The sequence below is a fragment of the Oncorhynchus gorbuscha genome, linkage group LG04 (genome assembly GCF_021184085.1).
Source record: "Oncorhynchus gorbuscha isolate QuinsamMale2020 ecotype Even-year linkage group LG04, OgorEven_v1.0, whole genome shotgun sequence".
NCBI classification, from domain to species: domain Eukaryota; kingdom Metazoa; phylum Chordata; class Actinopteri; order Salmoniformes; family Salmonidae; genus Oncorhynchus; species Oncorhynchus gorbuscha.
Window position 1 is genome coordinate 21,024,464 of NC_060176.1, and position 22,858 is coordinate 21,047,321.

Here is a 22,858-nt window from a genome sequence, read left to right on the forward strand (position 1 = left end):
GACTCTCTTTAATGCTCCTGATAGAGAGCTGACTGTAATCTGATTCAAATGAACCTTTTACCTCCAAACACTTATTTTAAGAGTAGACTTCTAAGTAACCATTAATAAGAGACTATTATGGGATGATCCTCACAATAATCAGGGTGATAAGCTAATGGTATCCATAAATATTCTGAATTCAGTCATAAATGACTAAACCAACACAGTGGCCTTGTGGTTAGAGTGTCTGCACTGAGATAGGAAGATTGAGGGTTCCATCCCTGGTCAAGTCATACCAGGAATTGAACCTCATGCCTCTCTGCTTGGTACTCTGCATTAAGGAAATGGGTTGATGTCCTGCGACTGACTAGCGTCATGTCCATGGGGTGTAATTGCTCCTGTCCCTATGTGTCGTTCTGGCTTGGACAAAGCTTACTTGTCTAAGGCTTACTATTTAGTATTATTAGGAATACCTGTCATGTGCTATTTAGCAGTAAAAGTTTCCACGTGTAAACTCAACATGTCTGAATGTTCCTGACCTGAACCCTCTATCTTCCAGATCCCATATAGGCCTAACAATGTAGAACAGTGAGAGGGTGAGTGAAAAGACCACGGAAAACCCTGGAATAGCTGAGTCAACCGTTAATTATGCCTTAAAATGATACTAAACGGGAGATTACATGCACCAGCATGCTAAAAAAGCTTATTTGCAACACAAGACCCACAAACATAAACCAGCGATTTAGCTGATCTCATGTTGATACTGGGCAGCTGCAACTTTCCCAGTTTAGGCTATCTATTCCCATCCCAGTTGAAATCAGGGGATCGGAAACCGTAAGGCTGATGAATGTAAAATACCAGTATAGGATTAGTAGGTTTACACTTCATTCAAACGTTTCATCTTAAATGACCTAATAATATTTGTGCCATTTGAAATAACCTTGTTAGACTACATTTTAATGTAATTAAAATAATAGATTCTACTCAATCACAATTGGGTTGATTTAGTTACACATTTCAAATATGGAGAGTGCAGGGATATTTCCCCCCCGCGATCTTGATAAGAAATGACACTACTTGTCAAGACAAGTTGTAATTAAATCGATTACATAAATGGGAACAAAAAGAACAGAGTCGGCTACACCAAAGAGTTTTCCATTCATCAAACATGTGGGATAAATTGCCACAGTAGATTTGCCATGGTAAAAAAAGCATGTTTAAATTTACACCGATGATAATTCACACCAGAGGGAGAACATTTCTTCAAAGATGTTGACAGCAAGCGATAGGCTACTAAAAGTTAACACTGACATCAGGTTTAAGGGAGCGGTAATTCAGTGGCCAATGATAATGAAGGTTGCAATTGAGACAAGATGTGCGGGTGATTTTTGCGTAAATTGATGGTTTAACAATGGATTACCCTGTGTTAAATTGGTGGCCAATTGTGGTTGCAATAGGCCCGTTTTAAAATATTTCCTCTTCACTTCAGTTTGCATCTCAATTCATCATCTTTGGTTGTAGAGCGAGGTAGCGACACATTCCTTTCCCTAAACAATGGACAGGATACATGTGTCTTAAGTCTATTTTTGTACATGGGGTTTGTTGTTTTTAATTTTTTTGCATAGCATGTTGACCACGGTGTAAGTTGGTGGGTGGAGCTATAGGAGAATGGGCTTATTGTAATGGCTGGAATGTTGTCAATGGAACGGAGTCAAACATGGTTCCCATATGTTTGATTGGTTTGATACCATTCCATTCCATGGGCATTGTCATGCTGAAACAGGGAAGGGCCTTCCTCAAACTGTTGCCACAAAGCTGGAAGCACATATTTGTCTTGAATGATATTGTATGCTGTGGCCTGGACCATGAAAAACAGCCCCAGACTATTATTCCTCCTCCACCAACCTTTACAGTTGGCACTATGCATTGCGGCAGGTAGCGTTCTCCTGGCATCCGCCAAACCCAGATTCTTAGGCTCGTATGCCACTGCCATTGAAACACGTTTCATGAAGTTCCTGTCAAACAGTTATTGTGCTGATGTTGCTTCCAGAGGCAGTTTGGAACACGGAGTGAGTGTTGCAACCAAGGACAGAGGATTTGTAAGTGTTACGTGCTTCCTCCCAAATGAGCGGAATTGTGGCACTAACTGATGGTTGTATGGGGGAGTTGTTTATGGCTCTATCACTTTCTACGTGCCGATGAAAATGAATGAAAGCATAAATGAAACAAAATATAGTTATGACACCTTAATCATCTAATTGGACTGTATTCTATCTATGTCCATGTTCTTGTCAAAATGACCCTATCATGGCATTGTCTGATGTCATATCTAGGGATTTCCTCATTTGCTGGGTGTTGCTCATTACTATCCTAAGTTGATAACTATATGATAAGTCTACAGCTGTAAGACACAAGTTTTGGGCAGTCTACAGGGATGACCTATGGACTTCTGAGAAGAGAACTGGTGAGTGCTGTAGCTGTAGAGTTAAAGGCCTCAAAATAAATGCTCAACTTTACTAAGGCTGGTGTTAACCACAGGCCAACGTCATGACATACTGCTTGGCTATTTAAGGTCTGTAGGAAGCCAGATCATCTCATACTTCCCTCCTCACAGAGAGTGAGTCAGAAAAACAGACAGAGAGAGACAGGCAGTTAGGTAGACAAGCAGACAGACATGGCCAGGCTGGACGTGACAGAGACCTTCCATCACATCTCATTCCCTGGGCACATTCACACCCAGGACTCCCTGAACTATGCCCTCCACTTCCAGTTTCAGGACAGGGACACTGTCATCGCCACCTACCCCAAATCAGGTGAGACAGGACAGCTCTGTCACAGCACATTAGACATGCTGCAACACTAGCCAACTGCAGGACTTTTTCCTCTTTCACACTTCGCAGTTGAAGCAAACGGTCAGGGCTTTAATAACTGTATATGCACAGACTCCAGTAGGTTATTGTATTGTTACTGTTGGTTTAACTTCTCAACGATTGCTTTCAAGATCCACTTCTCTCAGACCATCTGTCTTTGTGGAAGTAGTGGTTTAGGCAGGGATTCAATGAAGACAGAGGTATTAGATGTACAGTTCTCTCTCTTTAACTCTTCTTTCCCTTTGTGATCTCTGGTTAAAGGGACTACCTGGATGCAGGAGATTGTCACTCTTGTGAAAAACAGAGGGGACCCACAACTCTCCAAAATTGTGCCCAACTGGGCACGAGCCCCCTGGCTGGAACAGCATTACAGTGCAAAGGTGCTGGAAGCCACCCAGGGGCACCGAATCATCACCACTCACCTGCCCTACAACCTGCTGGCTTCTGCACTTCAAGGCTCCAAAGCTAAGGTAGGATGTGGTTATGTTGAAGAGACTATTCTCAAAGCTGTGAGACATTTCCTATTTTGTAAAGCAACTCTATGGAAATAATATATTGATAGTTAGTGTCACTATCTCCACCCCATCTCTCAGGTCATCTATGTCGCCAGAAACCCCAAAGATGTTGCTGTGTCATATTACCACTTCCATAAAATGGCCAAGTTCCTCCCAGAACCCAATTCCTTTGATGAGTTTCTGGATAGTTTTCTGGAGGGATCAGGTGAGTTGACACTAATGATTTGTACCTCGAGCAATTCTGGGATTTAATCCTACTGTTACAGTCAGATCTAATCCAACGTTTACCCTTTTTACAGTGAGTTATGGGTCCTGGTTCGATCATGTGAAAGGCTGGACGAGTCAAGCAGGAGTCTTGGCAAATGTTCTTTATATCTCTTATGAGGAGATGTGGCTGGTAGGATAACTATTGTCTATCACTGTCTGCTATGTATTGTTGTTGTCATCAATTGCAAACATCCCATTACATTCTCTCTTCCTCATTGCAGTTGTGTCACCCCTAACCATATTGTAGACGTGTCCATTTAAGCGCATCAGAACACAACACTTGTATTACAGTCTCATGAGTCTCTGAGGTTGTGTAACTACAGAAATAGGCTATGCTTCAGACATGAAAATATTAGTCATAAATTACAAATAGACCTTGGTGAGATGCTATTTTAAGTGACATTATGAAATACTACGTGAACATAGCTTTAGGAAAAATAAATGCTTGCTTTGTAGATATTCACTGTTTTATTTTTTTTATTTTTTACTTCACCTTTATTTAAACAGGTAGGCCAGTTGAGAACAAGTTCTCATTTACAACTCCGACCTGGCCAAGATAAAGCAAAGTGGTGCGACACAAACAACAACACAGTTACACATGGAATAAACAAACATACAGTCAATAACACAGTAGAAAAAGTCTATATGCAGTGTGTGCAAATGGTGTGAGGAGGTAAGGCAATAAATAGGCCATAGTAGTGAAGTAATTACAATTTAACACTGGAGTGATAGATGTGCAGATGATGATGTGGAAGTAGAGCAAAGTAAATAAAAACAATATGGGGATGAGGTAGGTAGATTGGATGGGCTATTTACAGCTGCAGCGATTGGTAAGCTACTCAAATAACTGATGCTTAAAGTTAGTGAGGGCGATATAAGTCTCCAACTTCAGCAATTTCTGCAATTCGTTCCAGTCATTGGCAGCAGAGAACTGGAAGGAAAGGCGGCCAAAGGAGATGTTGGCTTTCGGGATGACCAGTGAGATATACCTGCTGGAGCGCATGCTACGGGTGGGTGTTGCTATGGTGACCAGTGAGCTGAGATAAGGCGGAGCTTTACCTAGCAAAGACCTATAGATGACCTGGAGCCAATGGGTCTGGCGACGAATATGTAGAGGGCCAGCCAACGAGAGCATACAGGTTGCAGTGGTGGGTGGTATATGGGGCTTTGGTGACAAAACGGATGGCACTTTGTTTGACTGCATCCATTTTGCTGTGTAGAGTGTTGGAGGCTATTTTGTAAATGACATCACCGAAGTCGAGGATCGGTAGAATAGTCAGTTTTACGATTGTATGTTTGGCAGCATGAGTGAAGGAGATTTTGTTGCGAAATAGGAAGCCGACTCTAGATTTAATTTTGGAATGTCGATGTTTAATATGAGTCTGGAAGGAGAGTTTACAGTCGAGCCAGAAACCTAGGTATTTGTAGTTGTCCAGATATTCTAAGTCAGAACCGTCCAGAGTAGTGATGCTAGTCGGACGGCGGGTGTGGGCATTTAGTTTTACTAGTGATTTAAGAGCAGTTGGAGGCCACAGAAGGAGTGTTGTATGGCATTGAAGCTCGTTTGGAGGTTTGTTAACACAGTGTCCAAAGAAGGGCACGATGTATTCAGAATGGGGTCGTCTGCGTAGAGGTGGATCAGGGAATCACCTGCAGCAAGAGTGACATTGTTGATATATACAGAGAAAAGAGTCGGCCCGAGAATTGAACCCAGTGGTACCCCCATAGAGACTGACAGGGATCTGGACAACAGGCCCTCAGGTTTGACACACTGAACTCTATCTGAGAAGTAGTTGGTGAACCAGTTGAGGCAGTCATTTGAGAAACCAAGGCTGTTGAGTCTGCCGATAAGAATACAGTGATTGAATACAGTGATTGAGTCGAAACCCTTGGCCAGGTCGATGAAGACAGCTGCACAGTACTGTCTTTTATCGATGGCGGTTATGATATTGTTTAGTAACTTGAGCGTGGCTGAGGTGCACCCGTGACCAGCTCGGAGACCGGATTGCACAGTGGAGAAGGTATGGTGGAATTCGAAATGATCAGTGATCTGTTTGTTAACTTGGCTTTCGAAGACTTTAGAAAGGCAGGCCAGGATGGATATAGGTCTATAACAGTTTGCGTCTAGAGTGTCATCCCCTTTGAAGAGGGGGATGACCGCGGCAGCTTTCCAATCTTTAGGGATCTCGGACGATACGAAAGAGGTTTAATAGACTGGTAATAGGGGTTGCAACAATGGCGGCGGATAATTTTAGAAAGAGAGGGTCCAGATTGTCTAGCCTGGCTGATTTGTACCGGTCCAGGTTTTGCAGCTCTTTCAGAACATCTGCTATCTGGATTTGGGTGAAGGAGAAATTGCGGAGGTTTGGGCAAGTAGCTGCGGGGGGTGCGGAGCTGTTGGCCGGGGCTGGGGTAGCCAGGAGGAAAGCATGGCCAGCCGTAGAGAAATCCTTCTTGAAATTCTCGATTATCGTGGGTTTATCAGTGGTGACAGTGTTTCCTAGCAAATTTATGTTAGAAAAAGCTAGCCTTTGCTTTCCTAACTGACTGCATGTATTGGTTCCTGACTTCCCTGAAAAGTTGCATATCGCGGGGACTATTCGATGCTAGTGCAGTCCACCACAAGATGTTTTTGTGCTGGTCAAGAGCAGTCAGGTCTGAAGTGAACCAAGGACTGTTTTTTTAAAGGGGCATGCTTATTTAAGATGGTGAGGAAATTACTTTTAAAGAACGACCAGGCATCCTCGACTGTCGGGATGAGTTCAATATCCTTCCAGGATACCCAGGCCAGGTCAATTAGAAAGGCCTGCTAGCAGAAGTGTTTTAGGGAGCGTTTGACAATGATGAGGGGTTGTTGTTTGTCTGCGGACGCAGGCAATGAGGCAGTGATCGCTGAGATCCTGATTGAAAACAGCAGAGGTATATTTGGAGGGCAAGTTGGTCAGGATAATATCTATGAGGGTGCCCGTATTTAAGGATTTGGGGTTGTACCTGGTGGGTTCCTTGATAATTTGTTAGATTGAGGGCATCTAGCTTAGATTGTAGGACTGCCCGGAGTGTTAAGCATATCCCAAATTAGGACACCTAACAGAATGAACTCTGAAGATAGATGGGGGGCAATCAATTCACATACGGTGTCCAGGGCACAGCTGGGAGCTGAGGGTGGTCTATAATTTGAAAGTCACTCTGGATAAGAGCGTCTGCTAAATGACTTAAATGTAATGTAAATGTAACAGGCAGCAACAGTGAGATTCTTATTGCTGGAAAGATTGTTAAAAATTAGAAGCTCAAACTGTTTGGGCATAGACATGGAAAGTATGACATAACTTTGCAGGTTATCTCTGCAGTAGATTGCAACTCATCCCCATTTGTTAGTTCTATCTTTTTGGAAAATGTAGTAGTTGGGGATGGAAATCTCAGAATTGTTGGTGGGGTTCCTAAGCCAGGATTCAGACAGGGCAAGGACATCAGGGTTGGCCGAGTGTGCTAAAGTAGTGAGTAAAACAAACGTAGGGAGGAGGCTTCTGATGTTAACATGCTTGAAACAAAGGCTTTTGCGGTTACTGAAGTCAACAAATGAGAGCGCCTGGGGTCACGTAGAACCTGGGTTAACTTCCACCACCCGAGGAACAAAGGAGGATTGGGATACGGCTAAAGGCTATCAAAACTGGTCGTCTAGTGCGTTGGGGACAGAGAATAAAAGGAGCAGATTTCTGGGCATGGTAGGATAGATTCAGGACATAATGTACAGATGGGTATGGTAGGATGAGGGTACAGTGGAGATAAACCTAGGCATTGAGTGACTATAAGAGAGGTTGCATCTCTGGAGGCACTAGTTATGCTGGGTGAGGTCACCGCATCTGTGGGTGGTGGGACAAAACAGGTATCTGAGGCATGTTGAGTGGGACTAGGGGCTTCGCAGTGAACTAAAACAATGATAACTATCCTAAACAGTATACAATGCATATTTACATTAGAAAGAGACCTAAAGCGAGGCATAAAGCAATCATAGGTGTTGATTGGGAGAGCTGGCAAAGACGACAACGGGTAAGACAACAACAGCTAATCAGCTAAGACAACAACAACAGGTAAAAAGGCGATGAATGGGCAGAGAGGGTCAGTTAACTACACACAGGTCCTGAGTTCGAGTCTGGGGCTGACAGATAAACAAAATGGAGTACTGTGATTAATGAACAATCCAGCAGGCATCAGCTAAGTAGCCAAGTTATCATAGGGTTCAGTTAACAGCAATAGATTAAATAGGGAAGCCGCTAGGTAGTCGTTACTAAGGCTAGGAAGCGGCAGACAAATAAATAATACCTTAATAAAGTTAGCAGGCCACGGCTAATAGAAGCTTCTCTTCCGACGTCCGGCAAAGGTCAGTTGGGGGCACAGCGGGTGGAATTACGTCGGCAGACCAGTCATGATGGAACGGCAGGGGTCCATGTTGACAAAGAGTCCAGTCCAGTTGGCACATAGGTATTGTCACTGGAGTAACTTTGTTTGCTAGCCGGGAGATGCGCCTAGCTCTCGGCTAACTGATGCTAGCTTCGGGACAAGGGCGTTAGCCACTGTAGCCACTCCGTAGCAGTTCGATAGCAGCGATGATCCGATGCAAAGGTCGAGAGCTAATGGCTGGAATCCGGTAGTGTAGTGAATTCTAGTTGTGTTAGTGAAGAGTCCGGGAGGCATCAACTGTGTGGCCAAGTAATCATAGGGTCCACTGAGCAGGCCGGGAGATGGGCCTGGCTCAAGGCTAGCTTCGGGGCTGGGCCACTCGGTGGCAGCTAGCTAGCTGCGATGATCTGGTGTAATGGTCCAGAGCTTACGGCAGGAATCCAGCATTATCTTGGAGGGAAAAAAACTGTCCGATTTGCTCAGGGTTGATAACGCGCTGTGCAGGCTGGAAAGTAATTATCCAGGCTAAAAGAGTGTGGTGTGCTAAAAGTAAAGGCTGCTTGCAGTAGCTAACAATGACTAAATAGCTAATTAGCTGGTTAGCTGCCAATTGAGGTTTTGGCTATAAGGTCTAAAAATAGCAGATCTGTATCACATTGGGTGAGGCGGGTTGCCGGAAGATGAATTTAATTTTACAAAATGAATAAAGATAATGAACATATTTTGAAATATATACAAAAAAAGACTAAAAATAAAATATGTACATGGGAGAACGACAAACAACGTTTGCACTGCTACACCATCGTGGATTTGCACTAACCAACTGTATCCAACCTAATGAGCGTTTGGTCCTAGTTTGCCACAAATGTTGTTGATAGACGAGACATAGAGGATCAATTCAGCCTTTTGTGAAAACCACTCTATTTGTCCACATCTATAATAAGAGCATTGACTTTCCTCAGGACCTGCAAGGCTCGATGGAGAGGATCAGCTCTTTCCTGCAGTTCCCCCTGGTGGGCGAGGAGTTAACCAATTCCCTGAGACACTGCAGCTTCAGCAGCATGAGCGATAACGCCATGGTGAACTACACTCAGATCCCAAAGGAGATCATGGACCACAGCAAAGGCAAATTCATGAGGAAAGGTGAGGCGCCCTTGCTCAACAGGAGTTATATCCTGACTAGAGTTGTGTGTCAGTCAGTATCAGAAGGATAGAACAGTACCATAGACCTCCCCTGCACTCACAGTATGGTTAGAAGTGTGTAGTAAGGATGATCCTGAAATGTCACTAAGTTTGTTTATGAAATTATTTATGAGTACAGCTGATAAGCACATCCCTTTAAGAAAATGCACTGCGAGGTGAAATGGTGCACCATGGATTGATGATGAGCTGAGAAATGATTCAACGTTGGGATGCCAAAAAAGTAGCAGATAAATCTGGTACTTTGTTTGATAAGCGAAGTTAATGTAAATTAAGAAATCTAGTGACCAAGCTAAACAAAGGAAACAAAAAGGGATTCTATCAGCACAAAATTGATGAAGTAAAGGGTGATGGGAAAAAGCTGTGGAGAACGTTGAACACTATTATGGGTAGGAATTCAAACATGTCTGACACTTTTGTTGAATCAGAAGGTATATTTATTACAAAACCACATGACATCGCAAACTACTTTAATTAATATTTTACTGCAAAGTGGACAAGTTGAGGAATGCTATGATTCCAAATGATGGCTCCATGTCATATACCCTTATAAAATATTTTATCATGAAGGAGAGGCAATGCGGGTTCAAATTTCATCAAGTAGAAAGAGAAGAGGTAGAAAAGATGCTGTTGTCTCTTTTGGATGAAAAGTCACCTGGTACAGATAGTCTAGATGCCAAATTACTTAGAGTTACAGCTAACCAAATATCTACACCAATCTCAAGTATTTTTAACAAGTGCTCGATGTATGGGGTGTTCCCAGAAGTCTGGAAAGAGTCAAAGGTTATTCCACTACCTAAGGATAAAAAATCTGCATTCACTGGTCCTAAAAGTCATCCTAAAAACTTGCTGCCTGTGTTAAGTAAATTATTGCAAAAAATTGTATCTGTACAAATAGAGGATTATTTATCATGTAATGATCTGATAACGGGTTTCCAGCATGCATACAAAGGCCATTCTACGAGTACGGCTTTAGCACAAATGACAGATTGGTTAAAGAGTATAGATGATAGGAAGTTAGTTGGAGCAGTGTTGCTGGATTTCAGTGCTGCTTTTGAAGTAATTGATCATGAACTGTTACTTGGAAAACTCAAATGTTATGGTTTTAAGGATGCAGCTATCTATCCAGGAGAAGGAAAACGTGTTCTTTAATGGTAGCTTTTCAAATGGTGAAGATATACATTGTGGTGTTCCTCAAGGAAGCTGCCTAGGCCCACTGCTCTACTCTATCTTTACTAATGATTTACCTTCAGTAATGAACAAAGCAAGAGTGGTCATGTATGTTGATAACTCGGCAATGTATAGTGCAGCATCAGAATGTAATAAGCTAACAGATGTATTGAGCGGTGAACTAAGAATGGTGCCTGAGTGGGTTGATATGAACAAATTGGTGTTGAACATTTCTAAAACTAAATGTATTGTATTTTGTTCAAGATATATTCTTGCTGATGACCCCCAATTGAATTTGTTGATGAATAGAATACATGTAGAGCAAGTGAAAAAAAACTAAACTACAAGGCGTGATATTGGACTCAGCTTTATCATGGTCAGAACACATAGATAATATTACAAGAAAATGTTCAGACTATGTAACATCTAGTGCTCTGAATCAGGTCATCAATCCCTGGTCCTATCACACTTAGAGTAATGTCCAGTTTTATGGCCAATCCCTGGTCCTATCACACTTAGAGTAATGTCTAGTTGTATGGTCAATCCCCGGTCCTATCACACTTAGAGTAATGTCCAGTTTTATGGCCAATCCCTGATCCTATCACACTTAAGAGTAATGTCCAGTTGTATGGTCAATCCCCGGTCCTATCACACTTAAGAGTAATGTCCAGTTGTATGGTCAATCCCCGGTCCTATCACACTTAGAGTAATGTCCAGTTGTATGGTCAATCCCCGGTCCTATCACACTTAGAGTAATGTCCAGGGGTATGGTCAATCCCTGGTCCTATCACACTTAGAGTAATGTCCAGTTGTATGGTCAATCCCTGGTCCTATCACACTTAGAGTAATGTCCAGTTGTATGGTCAATCCCCGGTCCAATCACACTAAGAGTAATGTCCAGTTGTATGGTAACCTGCAGCAAAGAAAGATATAAAACAGTTCCAAATGGCTCAAAACAGGGTTGCCAGATTCTCTTCATTGCTCTAACCGAATGAATATTATTAAAATGCATCAGAATCTCTCATGGCTTCACGTTAAAAACAAATTACTATCTAGTCTTCTGATTTTCTTTAGGAATGTTATATTTAAAAATTTTAAAAGACACGGTACTTTTCTGTCCAATTAGTACATACTAGCAACACACATAACCACCAAACCAGACAGACAAATTCAGCGCAGCTAAAACAAATCAACCCAAGGACAAATCACCTTAAATGTACAGTTTTATATAGAGCTGTAGCTGAATGAAACATTTTACCAATCCATATTTCTCAGGCAAAAAGTAAATCCTTCTTCAAGAAAAAAATAAAAGAACATCTAATGAGATAGACCATATACCTGGACAGCAAATAGAAAGTATCAACTGAATGTTAAATGTGTTTCCTGTCAGGTATTTTAATTATCTGTATTGTCGACTTGTTGAATGTTTGAAGTCTTGATTGTGGTTGTTTGTAATGTCTTGTTAATTGCTGTTGGACCCCAGGAGGATTAGCTAGCGTTATGGCATCAGCTAATGGGAATCCTAATAAAAATGACAGTGCTGTGGAGAGATTGGCCATAATAATGGAGGCCTTGTTCTGTTTACAGGTATAATCGGTGACTGGAGAAACACTTTCACAGAGGAGCAGATTGGTATTTTCGACACCGTCTACAGCTACCAGATGAAAGACTGTCCCTTGACCTTCATGTGGGAGTGTCCTCCTGAGTCCTGTGGGAGAGGAGGAGGAGGACAGGCCTCTGGGGATCAGGATAGGGCCCTTACCCTCCACGACGCCGGAGATTGATGGATACGCTTCATACAAGTCCTGGAATTCTCTCACTGATGTTCTGTGTTTTTGTGAATGTACATATAATGTACACAACCCAATATAGTAAAACTATATAATGAAATTGATATGTTAATATAACAAAAATATTGTGTGTGACCTATTTGTTCTTGTAGTTGGGTTTTTCCACCTCTATAAAAAATCTAAATGTTACAGTTAACTGAATGAGAGTGAAGTTTCTCCTCCATCTTGGCTTGTGCTGCAATAGCTAGATGATGGGACACGAGAGGGACACATTTAACTCCCTGATTTTGACACATTTGCAAAACCTTCCAGTTTGTGGCAGTGCATCAATCAGACGGGATGATATATTAACTCCAGAAAGGCTGATGTGTACATAAAAAGCTGTTGTCACATAGCTTGACTCCGAACAACCTGTCAGCTCATGGGAACATGATGAGGAAGTTATGCAAACACATTAACTTAAGGTCATAATCCTCCCGATCACAGATTATATCAATGAGTGGCAGTGCATCAAGCAGAAGGGATGATATATTAACTCCAGAAAGGCTGATGTGTACATAAAAAGTTGTTTTTACATCAGTCACATAGCTTGACCCCGAACAACCTGGATTTCCCATATTTTAGATCATCTACTTACTGTATGTCCATCAGTAAGGTTCACAGCCCTGAGTTGTTAGGAAACTATGTGACTGATGCTAACATATGGGCATATATCATCATTAGACCTATCTAATCCCAGATGTGCTGCTCAACTAAAATAATGTGAAAGATCTGTTGCTCTCAGTTGTGTTATGAAAGCGTTCAAGACAGTACTGTCTCACCGACCAGAGATTGCGGTCAAGTGTCTTTATCATAGCGCTCCGGTTGTCTCATTGATGCTGCTAAAATATACAACCACATACAGTATGTCCACCTAATGCGTGTCATATTATTCAGTCTGGGTTGGTTGTTGAAGTTGTCTTTGTGGGGGCTTGTGCGTCGTGGGTCTTGTGGTCAGTGATGTCAGGATTTACCACTGGATTCCATTACGAAGGCGTGTGCCAGACCTGTTGCTGGGGGTCAGCATGAACTCTGTCCCCAAGTGACATGCATCAGCAACACAAGTATAAGAAGTGGTTTAGTCAAAGAGGAAGTGGTCTATTATTTCACTAGTGGTGAGTTCCAAGTCACATGTGTCCCAATCGCTCTTGGGCCTGTCAAGCTGTCAGCTCATGGGAACATGATGAGGAAGTTATGCGAACACTAACAAAAGGTCATAATCCTCCCGATCACAGTTTATATCAATGAGTGGCAGTGTGTCAAGCTGATCCAATGAGTGGCAGTGTGTCAAGCTGATCCAATGAGTGGCAGTGTGTCAAGCTGATCCAATGAGTGGCAGTGTGTCAAGCTGATCCAATGAGTGGCAGTGTGTCAAGCTGATCCAATGAGTGGCAGTGTGTCAAGCTGATCCAATGAGTGGCAGTGTGTCAAGCTGATCCAATGAGTGGCAGTGTGTCAAGCTGATCCAATGAGTGTCCCCTCAGCAACTAATGGCATCAATCTTCATCTGTTGCTCTCAGACTCCGGCTGCTTGATTAGTACTTACACAGCAAGACAAGTGGTGCTTCAGAGAGTACATACCTGGCCGGAATGTGTTTATCAGAGGAAGGGCTAGAGCTAGAGCACTGCACCTGGCCACCCAGAGGGTGGCACGTGGTTGTGTTGCCAGACTGACTTCACTGTGGAGACCTGCTGCCGCCCTCATACACCATCCAAATATAACTCTGAATCTATAGTTCAGAATAGATGGGTCTTTGGATGTACACTACATGTGGACACCTGCTCAAACATTTCATTCCAAAATCATGGGCATTATTGTTGAGTTGGTCCTCCCTTTGCTGATATAACAGCCTCCACTCTTCTGGGAAGGCTTTCCACTAGATATTGGAACATTGCTGCGGGGACTTGCATCCATTCAGCCACAAGAGCATTAGTGAGGTCAGGCACTGATGTTGGGCGATTAAGCCTGGCTCGCAGTCGGTGTTTCAAGGGGTTGAGGTCAGGGCTCTGTGCAGGCCAGTCTTCCAACCTGATCTCGACAAACCATCTCTTTATGGACCTCACTTTGTGAACCGAAGCATTGTCATGCAGAAACAGGAAAGGGCCTTCCCCAAATCTGCTGCCACAAAGTTGCAAGCACAGAATCATCTAGAATAACATTGTAGGCGTGAGCGTTAAGATTTTCCTTCCCTAGAACTAAGGGGCCTAGCCCGAACCATGAAAAACAGTCCCAGACCATTATTCCTCATCCACCAAACTTTACAGTTGACACTGCATTGGGGCAGGTAGCGTTCTCCTGGAATCCGCCAAATCCAGATTCGTCTGTCAGACTGCCAGATGGGCAAGCAGGATTCAGTTCTCCAGAGAACATGTTTCCACTGCTCCAGAGTCCATGGTGATCTTAGGCTTGTGTGTGGCTGCTTGGCCATGGAAACCCATTTCATGAAGCTCCCGACAAACCGTTATTGTGCTGAAGTTGCTTCCAGAGGCAGTTTGGAACTCGGGAGAGAGTGTGACAACCGAGGACAGATGATTTTTACGCGCTATATGATTCAGCACTCGGTGGTCCCATTCTGTGAGCTTGTGTGGCCTACCACTTCGCGGCTGAGCCGTTGTTGCTCCCACTTCACAATAACAGCACTTACAGTTGACAGGGGAAGGTCTAGCTGTTGGAAAGGTGGCATCCTACGACAGTGCCACATTAAAAGTCCGGCGCGAGTTGTGACATGGAGGACAAGTTGGAAATGGGATGCGCCACACCGGTGACATCACTGCCATATCTGCTTGTTGCCCAAGCTAAACATGAGAACAACTCCCGCCCACATTTTAAGCCCTGCCTTAGCAAACCTCACGATTTGTTGGGAGAGTTGTCTGTCTGAAGAGGACTCTCCCCAGACCCCTCCTTAGTTTCAGAGAGTAGCATGACACTGATGGTTGTGTGACCAAAGTGTTTAACCCTAACCCTAACCCATGGTTGAATCAAGAGCATATTTCTCACATCCAAGAGCCCTATATACCCTACTCAGACCGGAAGATGGAACATTTGAAAAATGTGAATTAGGTGAATTATTCATTTGAATCACTACAACTTATCAGGAATAGTGATGAAGGGGAGACCATCAAACCACTCCCAATAGCAGCAGAATAATTAGTATTTTGATCTTCCCTAAAAAGTCAACCTCATTGGCTATGCTACTCACTTCAGCATAGAAAGGGACGAGAGGTAAGTGTCACGTGTAAGTTGCCTTTCCTCTCTGTGCCTCTATCCAAATTGGTCCCAATTACAACATAATCTCATCCACTTCAGGAAGTTAAGCCTTGGACTTTTTGTTCAATCAAACTCTGTAAGCCAGAACCTTGTTAAATCAGGAATGCATTACCAATTGACATCAAAGCCAATGAGCACTGCCTCTCAGACCCAAGAAGAAAAAATAAGAATGAATGAAGAGTGAAGCAGTTGAGTTTGTGCACAGTGGCTGCAGGTCAGTTGAAACAGAACCACAACGTTTCCTGCAAGAGATTCAGACCGTCAAAAACATAATTTCATGCCTGATCTTCTCAGCCAATTGGCTTCAATATCGTATTTGAACTTCCCTCTTTTCTTATTATCTTCTTGTCTGGGCAGCATGTTGACATACAGGAACTAAGAAGCAGTGAACTAAGTAACAACTCTGAAATAACGTCTCCTGAGTCAATAATTCATCATGTCCTTCATCTGAATGTAAAATAGGTTCTCAAACATAATCAAGCGGCTGTAAGCTGGTGTCCTCCAACAGAGACAGCATCATTGTAGTCATACTGTAAAGGTCTCAAATGCTACACTGAACCTCATAGTGCTTGTGATGTCAGTAGTCAGACAGAATTACACTTGGTGCAGTCAAAGGGTGAGATATGCCAATCTAGGGTCAGAAGGGGAAATCATTTGTATTCTGTTGATAATAGCTGAAGGATGTGCTAGTCCTTATTATATTATTCCGACAGGTACTGTCACGTTCTTTCAAAATCGAACCCAGAAGCAGACCAGGACAAGGAGAGTAGGAAGAAGGTGAGTATTTATTTACAAGTGAATGTGAATGTGAATCCAGGTGGCGTAGCCGGCAGCGGTGGTGAGTTGATGGGAGTAAATAGGTGGATCCAATGGGGTAGCGGAATCCTCCGACGACCAGGTGGGAATGGTGTAAATGATCCGGGTGAGTAACTGAAGACCGAACAAACGGTGGTAAGTTTAAGGCAAGCAATACGTAAAAAACTAATTCTATCCAACTTGTGGCTGATACTATGGCACAACATACTGTTCATGGCTAACTATCCGGCAGGGAATGGATGTCAGGTCCGGGCTTGAAGAGGAGAGATGATGATCAGGACCGGGTGTGCAGATAGCTGATGAGATACAGGTTCGTGGATAACAGAACTCCCAACTGGCCACATTGCCCGGCAACCAGACAGGGTGCGTTCCAGGACACCGGAAAAAACACTCCAGGACAGAACACATGCAAAAAACAGACTCAGGAAACGGGATTCGTGACAGGTACAGAGAGAACTAATAGCGAATTCTTGTTATTATTTGACGTGATTTGATTGTAATTCTTTTGCTGCTTATCTACCTTATCTATGTTTTGATCATGTAATGTTATATAAACTAATCTGCAAACTCAATCCGAATCGATGACAAAGGCAGAGAAACCACAGAAGGACAGATGAAACATGTCACACATACACGGTGCTGTCTGCAACATTTACATTACATTTAAGTCATTTAGCAGACGCTCTTATCCAGAGCGACTTACAAATTGGTGCATTCACCTTATGACATCCAGTGGAACAGTCACTTTACAATAGTGCATCTAAATCTTAAAGGGGGGGGGGGTGAGAAGGATTACTTATCCTATCCTAGGTATTCCTTAAAGAGGTGGGGTTTCAGGTGTCTCCGGAAGGTGGTGATTGACTCCGCTGTCGTGAGGGAGTTTGTTCCACCATTAGGGGGCCAGAGCAGCGAACAGTTTTGACTGGGCTGAGCGGGAACTGTACTTCCTCAGTGGTAGGGAGGCGAGCAGGCCAGAGGTGGATGAACGCAGTGCCCTTGTTTGGGTGTAGGGCCTGATCAGAGCCTGGAGGTACTGAGGTGCCGTTCCCCTCACAGCTCCGTAGGCAAGCACCATGGTCTTGTAGCGGATGCGAGCTTCAACTGGAAGCCAGTGGAGAGAGCGGAGGAGCGGGGTGACGTGAGAGAACTTGGGAAGGTTGAACACCAGACGGGCTGCGGCGTTCTGGATGAGTTGTCGGGGTTTAATGGCACAGGCAGGGAGCCCAGCCAACAGCGAGTTGCAGTAATCCAGACGGGAGATGACAAGTGCCTGGATTAGGACCTGTGCCGCTTCCAGTGTGAGGCAGGGTCGTACTCTGCGGATGTTGTAGAGCATGAACCTACAGGAACGGGCCACCGCCTTGATGTTAGTTGAGAACGACAGGGTGTTGTCCAGGATCACGCCAAGGTTCTTAGCGCTCTGGGAGGAGGACACAATGGAGTTGTCAACCGTGATGGCGAGATCATGGAACGGGCAGTCCTTCCCCGGGAGGAAAAGCAGCTCCGTCTTGCCGAGGTTCAGCTTGAGGTGGTGATCCGTCATCCACACTGATATGTCTGCCAGACATGCAGAGATGCGATTCGCCACCTGGTCATCAGAAGGGGGAAAGGAGAAGATTAATTGTGTGTCGTCTGCATAGCAATGATAGGAGAGACCATGTGAGGTTATGACAGAGCCAAGTGACTTGGTGTATAGCGAGAATAGGAGAGGGCCTAGAACAGAGCCCTGGGGGACACCAGTGGTGAGAGCGCGTGGTGAGGAGACAGATTCTCGCCACGCCACCTGGTAGGAGCGACCTGTCAGGTAGGACGCAATCCAAGCGTGGGCCGCGCCGGAGATGCCCAACTCGGAGAGGGTGGAGAGGAGGATCTGATGGTTCACAGTATCGAAGGCAGCCGATAGGTCTAGAAGGATGAGAGCAGAGGAGAGAGAGTTATCTTTAGCAGTGCGGAGCGCCTCCGTGATACAGAGAAGAGCAGTCTCAGTTGAATGACTAGTCTTGAAACCTGACTGATTTGGATCAAGAAGGTCATTCAGAGAGAGATAGCGGGAGAGCTGGCCAAGGATGGCACGTTCAAGAGTTTTGGAGAGAAAAGAAAGAAGGGATACTGGTCTGTAGTTGTTGACATCGGAGGGATCGAGTGTAGGTTTTTTCAGAAGGGGTGCAACTCTCGCTCTCTTGGAGATGGAAGGGACGTAGCCAGCGGTCAGGGATGAGTTGATGAGCGAGGTGAGGTAAGGGAGAAGGTCTCCGGAAATGGTCTGGAGAAGAGAGGAGGGGATAGGGTCAAGCGGGCAGGTTGTTGGGCGGCCGGCCGTCACAAGACGCGAGATTTCATCTGGAGAGAGAGAGAGGGGAGAAAGAGGTCAGAGCACAGGGTAGGGCAGTGTGAGCAGAACCAGCGGTGTCGTTTGACTTAGCAAACAAGGATCGAATGTCGTCGACCTTCTTTTCAAAATGGTTGACGAAGTCATCTGCAGAGAGGGAGGAGGGGGGGAGGAGGGGGAGGAGGATTCAGGAGGGAGGAGAAGGTGGCAAAGAGCTTCCTAGGGTTAGAGGCAGATGCTAGGAATTTAGAGTGGTAGAAAGTGGCTTTAGCAGCAGAGACAGAGGAGGAAAATGTAGAGAGGAGGGAGTGAAAGGATGCCAGGTCCGCAGGGAGGCGAGTTTTCCTCCATTTCCGCTCGGCTGCCCGGAGCCCTGTTCTGTGAGCTCACAATGAGTCGTCGAGCCACGGAGCGGGAGGGGAGGACCGAGCCGGCCTGGAGGATAGGGGACATAGAGAGTCAAAGGATGCAGAAAGGGAGGAGAGGAGGGTTGAGGAGGCAGAATCAGGAGATAGGTTGGAGAAGGTTTGAGCAGAGGGAAGAGATGATAGGATGGAAGAGGAGAGAGTAGCGGGGGAGAGAGAGCGAAGGTTGGGACAGCGCGATACCATCCGAGTAGGGGCAGTGTGGGAGGTGTTGGATGAGAGCGAGAGGGAAAAGGATACAAGGTAGTGGTCGGAGACTTGGAGGGGAGTTGAAATGAGGTTAGTGGAAGAACAGCATCTAGTAAAGATGAGGTCGAGCGTATTGCCTGCCTTGTGAGTAGGGGGGGAAGGTGAGAGGGTGAGGTCAAAAGAGGAGAGGAGTGGAAAGAAGGAGGCAGAGAGGAAAGAGTCAAAGGTAGACGTGGGGAGGTTAAAGTCGCCCAGAACTGTGAGAGGTGAGCCGTCCTCAGGAAAGGAGCTTATCAAGGCATCAAGCTCATTGATGAACTCTCCGAGGGAACCTGGAGGGCGATAAATGATAAGGATGTTAAGCTTGAAAGGGCTGGTAACTGTGACAGCATGGAATTCAAAGGAGGCGATAGACAGATGGGTAAGGGGAGAAAGAGAGAATGACCACTTGGGAGAGATGAGGATCCCGGTGCCACCACCCCGCTGACCAGAAGCTCTCGGGGTGTGCGAGAACACGTGGGCGGACGAAGAGAGAGCAGTAGGAGTAGCAGTGTTGTCTGTGGTGATCCATGTTTCCGTCAGTGCCAAGAAGTCGAGGGACTGGAGGGAGGCATAGGCTGAGATGAACTCTGCCTTGTTGGCCGCAGATCGGCAGTTCCAGAGGCTACCGGAGACCTGGAACTCCACGTGGGTCGTGCGCGCTGGGACCACCAGATTAGGGTGGCCGCGGCCACGCGGTGTGGAGCGTTTGTATGGTCTGTGCAGAGAGGAGAGAACAGGGATAGACAGACACATAGTTGACAGGCTACAGAAGAGGCTACGCTAATGCAAAGGAGATTGGAATGACAAGTGGACTACACGTCTCGAATGTTCAGAAAGTTAAGCTTACGTAGCAAGAATCTTATTGACTAAAATGATTAAAATGATACAGTACTGCTGAAGTAGGCTAGCTGGCAGTGGCTGCGTTGTTGACTTTGTAAGCTAGCTGGCAGTGGCTGCGTTGTTGACACTACACTAATCAAGTCGTTCCGTTGAGTGTAATAGTTTCTACAGTGTTGCTATTCGGGGGCTAGCTGGCTAGCCAGCAGTGTTGATTACGTTACGTTGCGTTAAAAGAACGACAATAGCTGGCTAGCTAACCTAGAAAATCGCTCTAGACTACACAATTATCTTTGATACAAAGACGGCTATGTAGCTAGCTAAGAAGAAATTGCTAAGATTAGACAAATCAAACCGTTGTACTATAATGAAATGTAATGAAATGTAATGAAAAAGTTATACTACCTGCGGAGCGAAGTGCCGATGCGATCGCTCGCTCCAACCCGGAAGTAAAATTTTTTGCAACACTGAATAGTAATCTATTTAAATCCAGTAACTTTCAGAGTGAAGGTTTGTTCAGCCCTTATGCACAGGCCAGGGATATAAGCAAATCAGATAATCTGCTTTTGGAGATAGTGATAACTCCCTGTCTCTATTAGTGACTTCATTCAATTATCCCCACTGTATGTGTGATATAAAACACTACATTCAACGGGAGGGGATTGGGGTTGCAGGGGGTTCGGACACATGGAAGAATTGTCAAAAAGGTGCAATATTTTCCGTTTTTTATTTCATTTTCACTAGTTAGAGTTTTCTGATGCCCTGTATGATAAAGTATTATCTTACATCATATCTCTCAGTGACTTGATCTCTGCATGCTGGTGTCTCTGGCATCCTGTCATACAATCCTCTCCATATAAAGCTCTCTTTTCTACTTTCTCTTTATTCTGTCCACTGGGAAAACATTACCCCTCAGCTCCCACCTGGAGTAAGGGGCTGTCACTCATACAACACCATTTAGTCTAGTAGTTTAGTCATGGGAGAGTTGGCCACAGTCACCACAACCAGTCAGAACTGTCCCAGCTTCTCAGGTGTGGATGGAGGACCATAACCATTGAAGGGCTTGAAGGGTTTGTTGAGTCATTATGATTCCACATAACACCATTACCCTTACCAAAGAACACTCGACAAACACTCTTTAAGTGTGTACTAGCGTTATCAAATGCGTGTTTGTATACCAGCCATATCTATAACAATTAAATATCGGACTAGTTCAGTATGAATTTTCTGTGGAAGACGGAGTCGCTCTGGTAGAGTTCACAGGCTTCTGTGGATATACAGTATCTCTGATATTGTTGCATGTTGAAAAGGCACATTTGTGTGGTCGGGCACTGTAAATATGTCAGCTGTGAATGTTTCCTGGTTGGCTTGGCAGATATTAGTTTCCCAGATACAGTGGAGGACATGAGACAAAGCCAAAGTCCTCTCCACAACGTCAGAGCAATTGAAAACAAATATTATTCATGGATTTTACTCTGAATGGCTGTTTGACTTTTATTTGTCAGTTCAGCAACATGAAAGGCTTTCCGATAATGCTCCTTCTAAAGCCACATTCTACTCGTCTAATAATGGTATGGTAACTCAGGCCCTATGGGAAATAAAATGTTTTTTACTCACATACATGTTCTCAGAAACACACACACAGGAATTCCTGGGGATGTAGATGAGAAGGGAAACAGGAAGACAGGAAATTAAAGTCAGTCTCCCAATCAGACCTCAGAACACATTGTGATCACCCAATACCAACATAAAAGTACAAAGCGCCTCACGTTTCATAAACACGAGACAACTGTCTGTCTGTCTGTCTGTCTGTCTGTCTGTCTGTCTGTCTGTCTGTCTGTCTGTCTGTCTGTCTGTCTGTCTGTCTGTCTGTCTGTCTGTCTGTCTGTCTGTCTGTCTGTCTGTCTGTCTGTCTGTCTGTCTGTCTGTCTGTCTGTCTGTCTGTCTGTCTGTCTGTCTGTCTGTCTGTCTGTGTGTCTGTGTGTCTGTCTGTCTGTGTGTCTGTGTGTCTGTGTGTCTGTGTGTCTGTGTGTCTGTGTGTCTGTGTGTTGGGCACATAGCCCAGAAATTCGATGTGTAGGTGAGACTGCGACAACAGATAGAGAAAGAGACTGAGTGTCTTACGTACGTTTAAAGACTGGGCAGAAAGTGTTAGCGATGGCTTTCTAAAATCAGTCCAGAAACATGGACATACACAGACCACTCTGCTCAACACGTAAGTGGGCCACAATCATCTGTGAACACAAGTGGTCTAGATGAGCACTTATACAGCCAAGGTTCCACAAGGAACTTATTATTGGGTACAGATAAAGGATCTTAATTTGACCAGTTTCACAGTAGGAAACAATCCTACAACAACAGGACATGTGAATTATTGTATGGATTATAATTAATGGACATTTATGTAGGGGTTGATAAAGCATTATCATATAAGATAAAAAAGAGCCTATAGACTGACTACAAGGGTTATGTACTAGCGTTCAGATATCCCACTGCTATATTGATATACAGAGACCAGATTCACTTCCTGTCATTTGAGAAAAGGATTAACGCTGAAAGCCAAATCATTTGATTTATTGAAAATGACAATTCAAGGCAGAACACATACAATTTGAGTTGTGTACATTGCACCTAGTTAATTATCTAGGAGCTGTATGAATTAATTATCTTTCTCATCAAAGGTTAGAGAGCTACCATGAAGCAGAAGCTGTGCAGAGACAGCAT

The 22,858-nt window shown here is 44.4% G+C and overlaps 1 protein-coding gene across 1 annotated transcript; it reads left to right on the plus strand.

Moving 5' to 3' along the window:
- The first annotated feature begins 2,592 nt into the window (after positions 1-2,592).
- LOC124033143 (sulfotransferase 2B1-like) lies at positions 2,593-12,385 on the plus strand. The gene is made up of 6 exons (XM_046345099.1): positions 2,593-2,792; positions 3,111-3,319; positions 3,443-3,569; positions 3,664-3,761; positions 8,992-9,172; positions 11,987-12,385. Exons 1-6 carry the CDS (start codon positions 2,654-2,656, stop codon positions 12,181-12,183), a joined length of 951 nt encoding a protein of 316 aa, XP_046201055.1. The 5' UTR covers positions 2,593-2,653; the 3' UTR covers positions 12,184-12,385.
- The last annotated feature ends 10,473 nt before the right edge of the window (positions 12,386-22,858 follow it).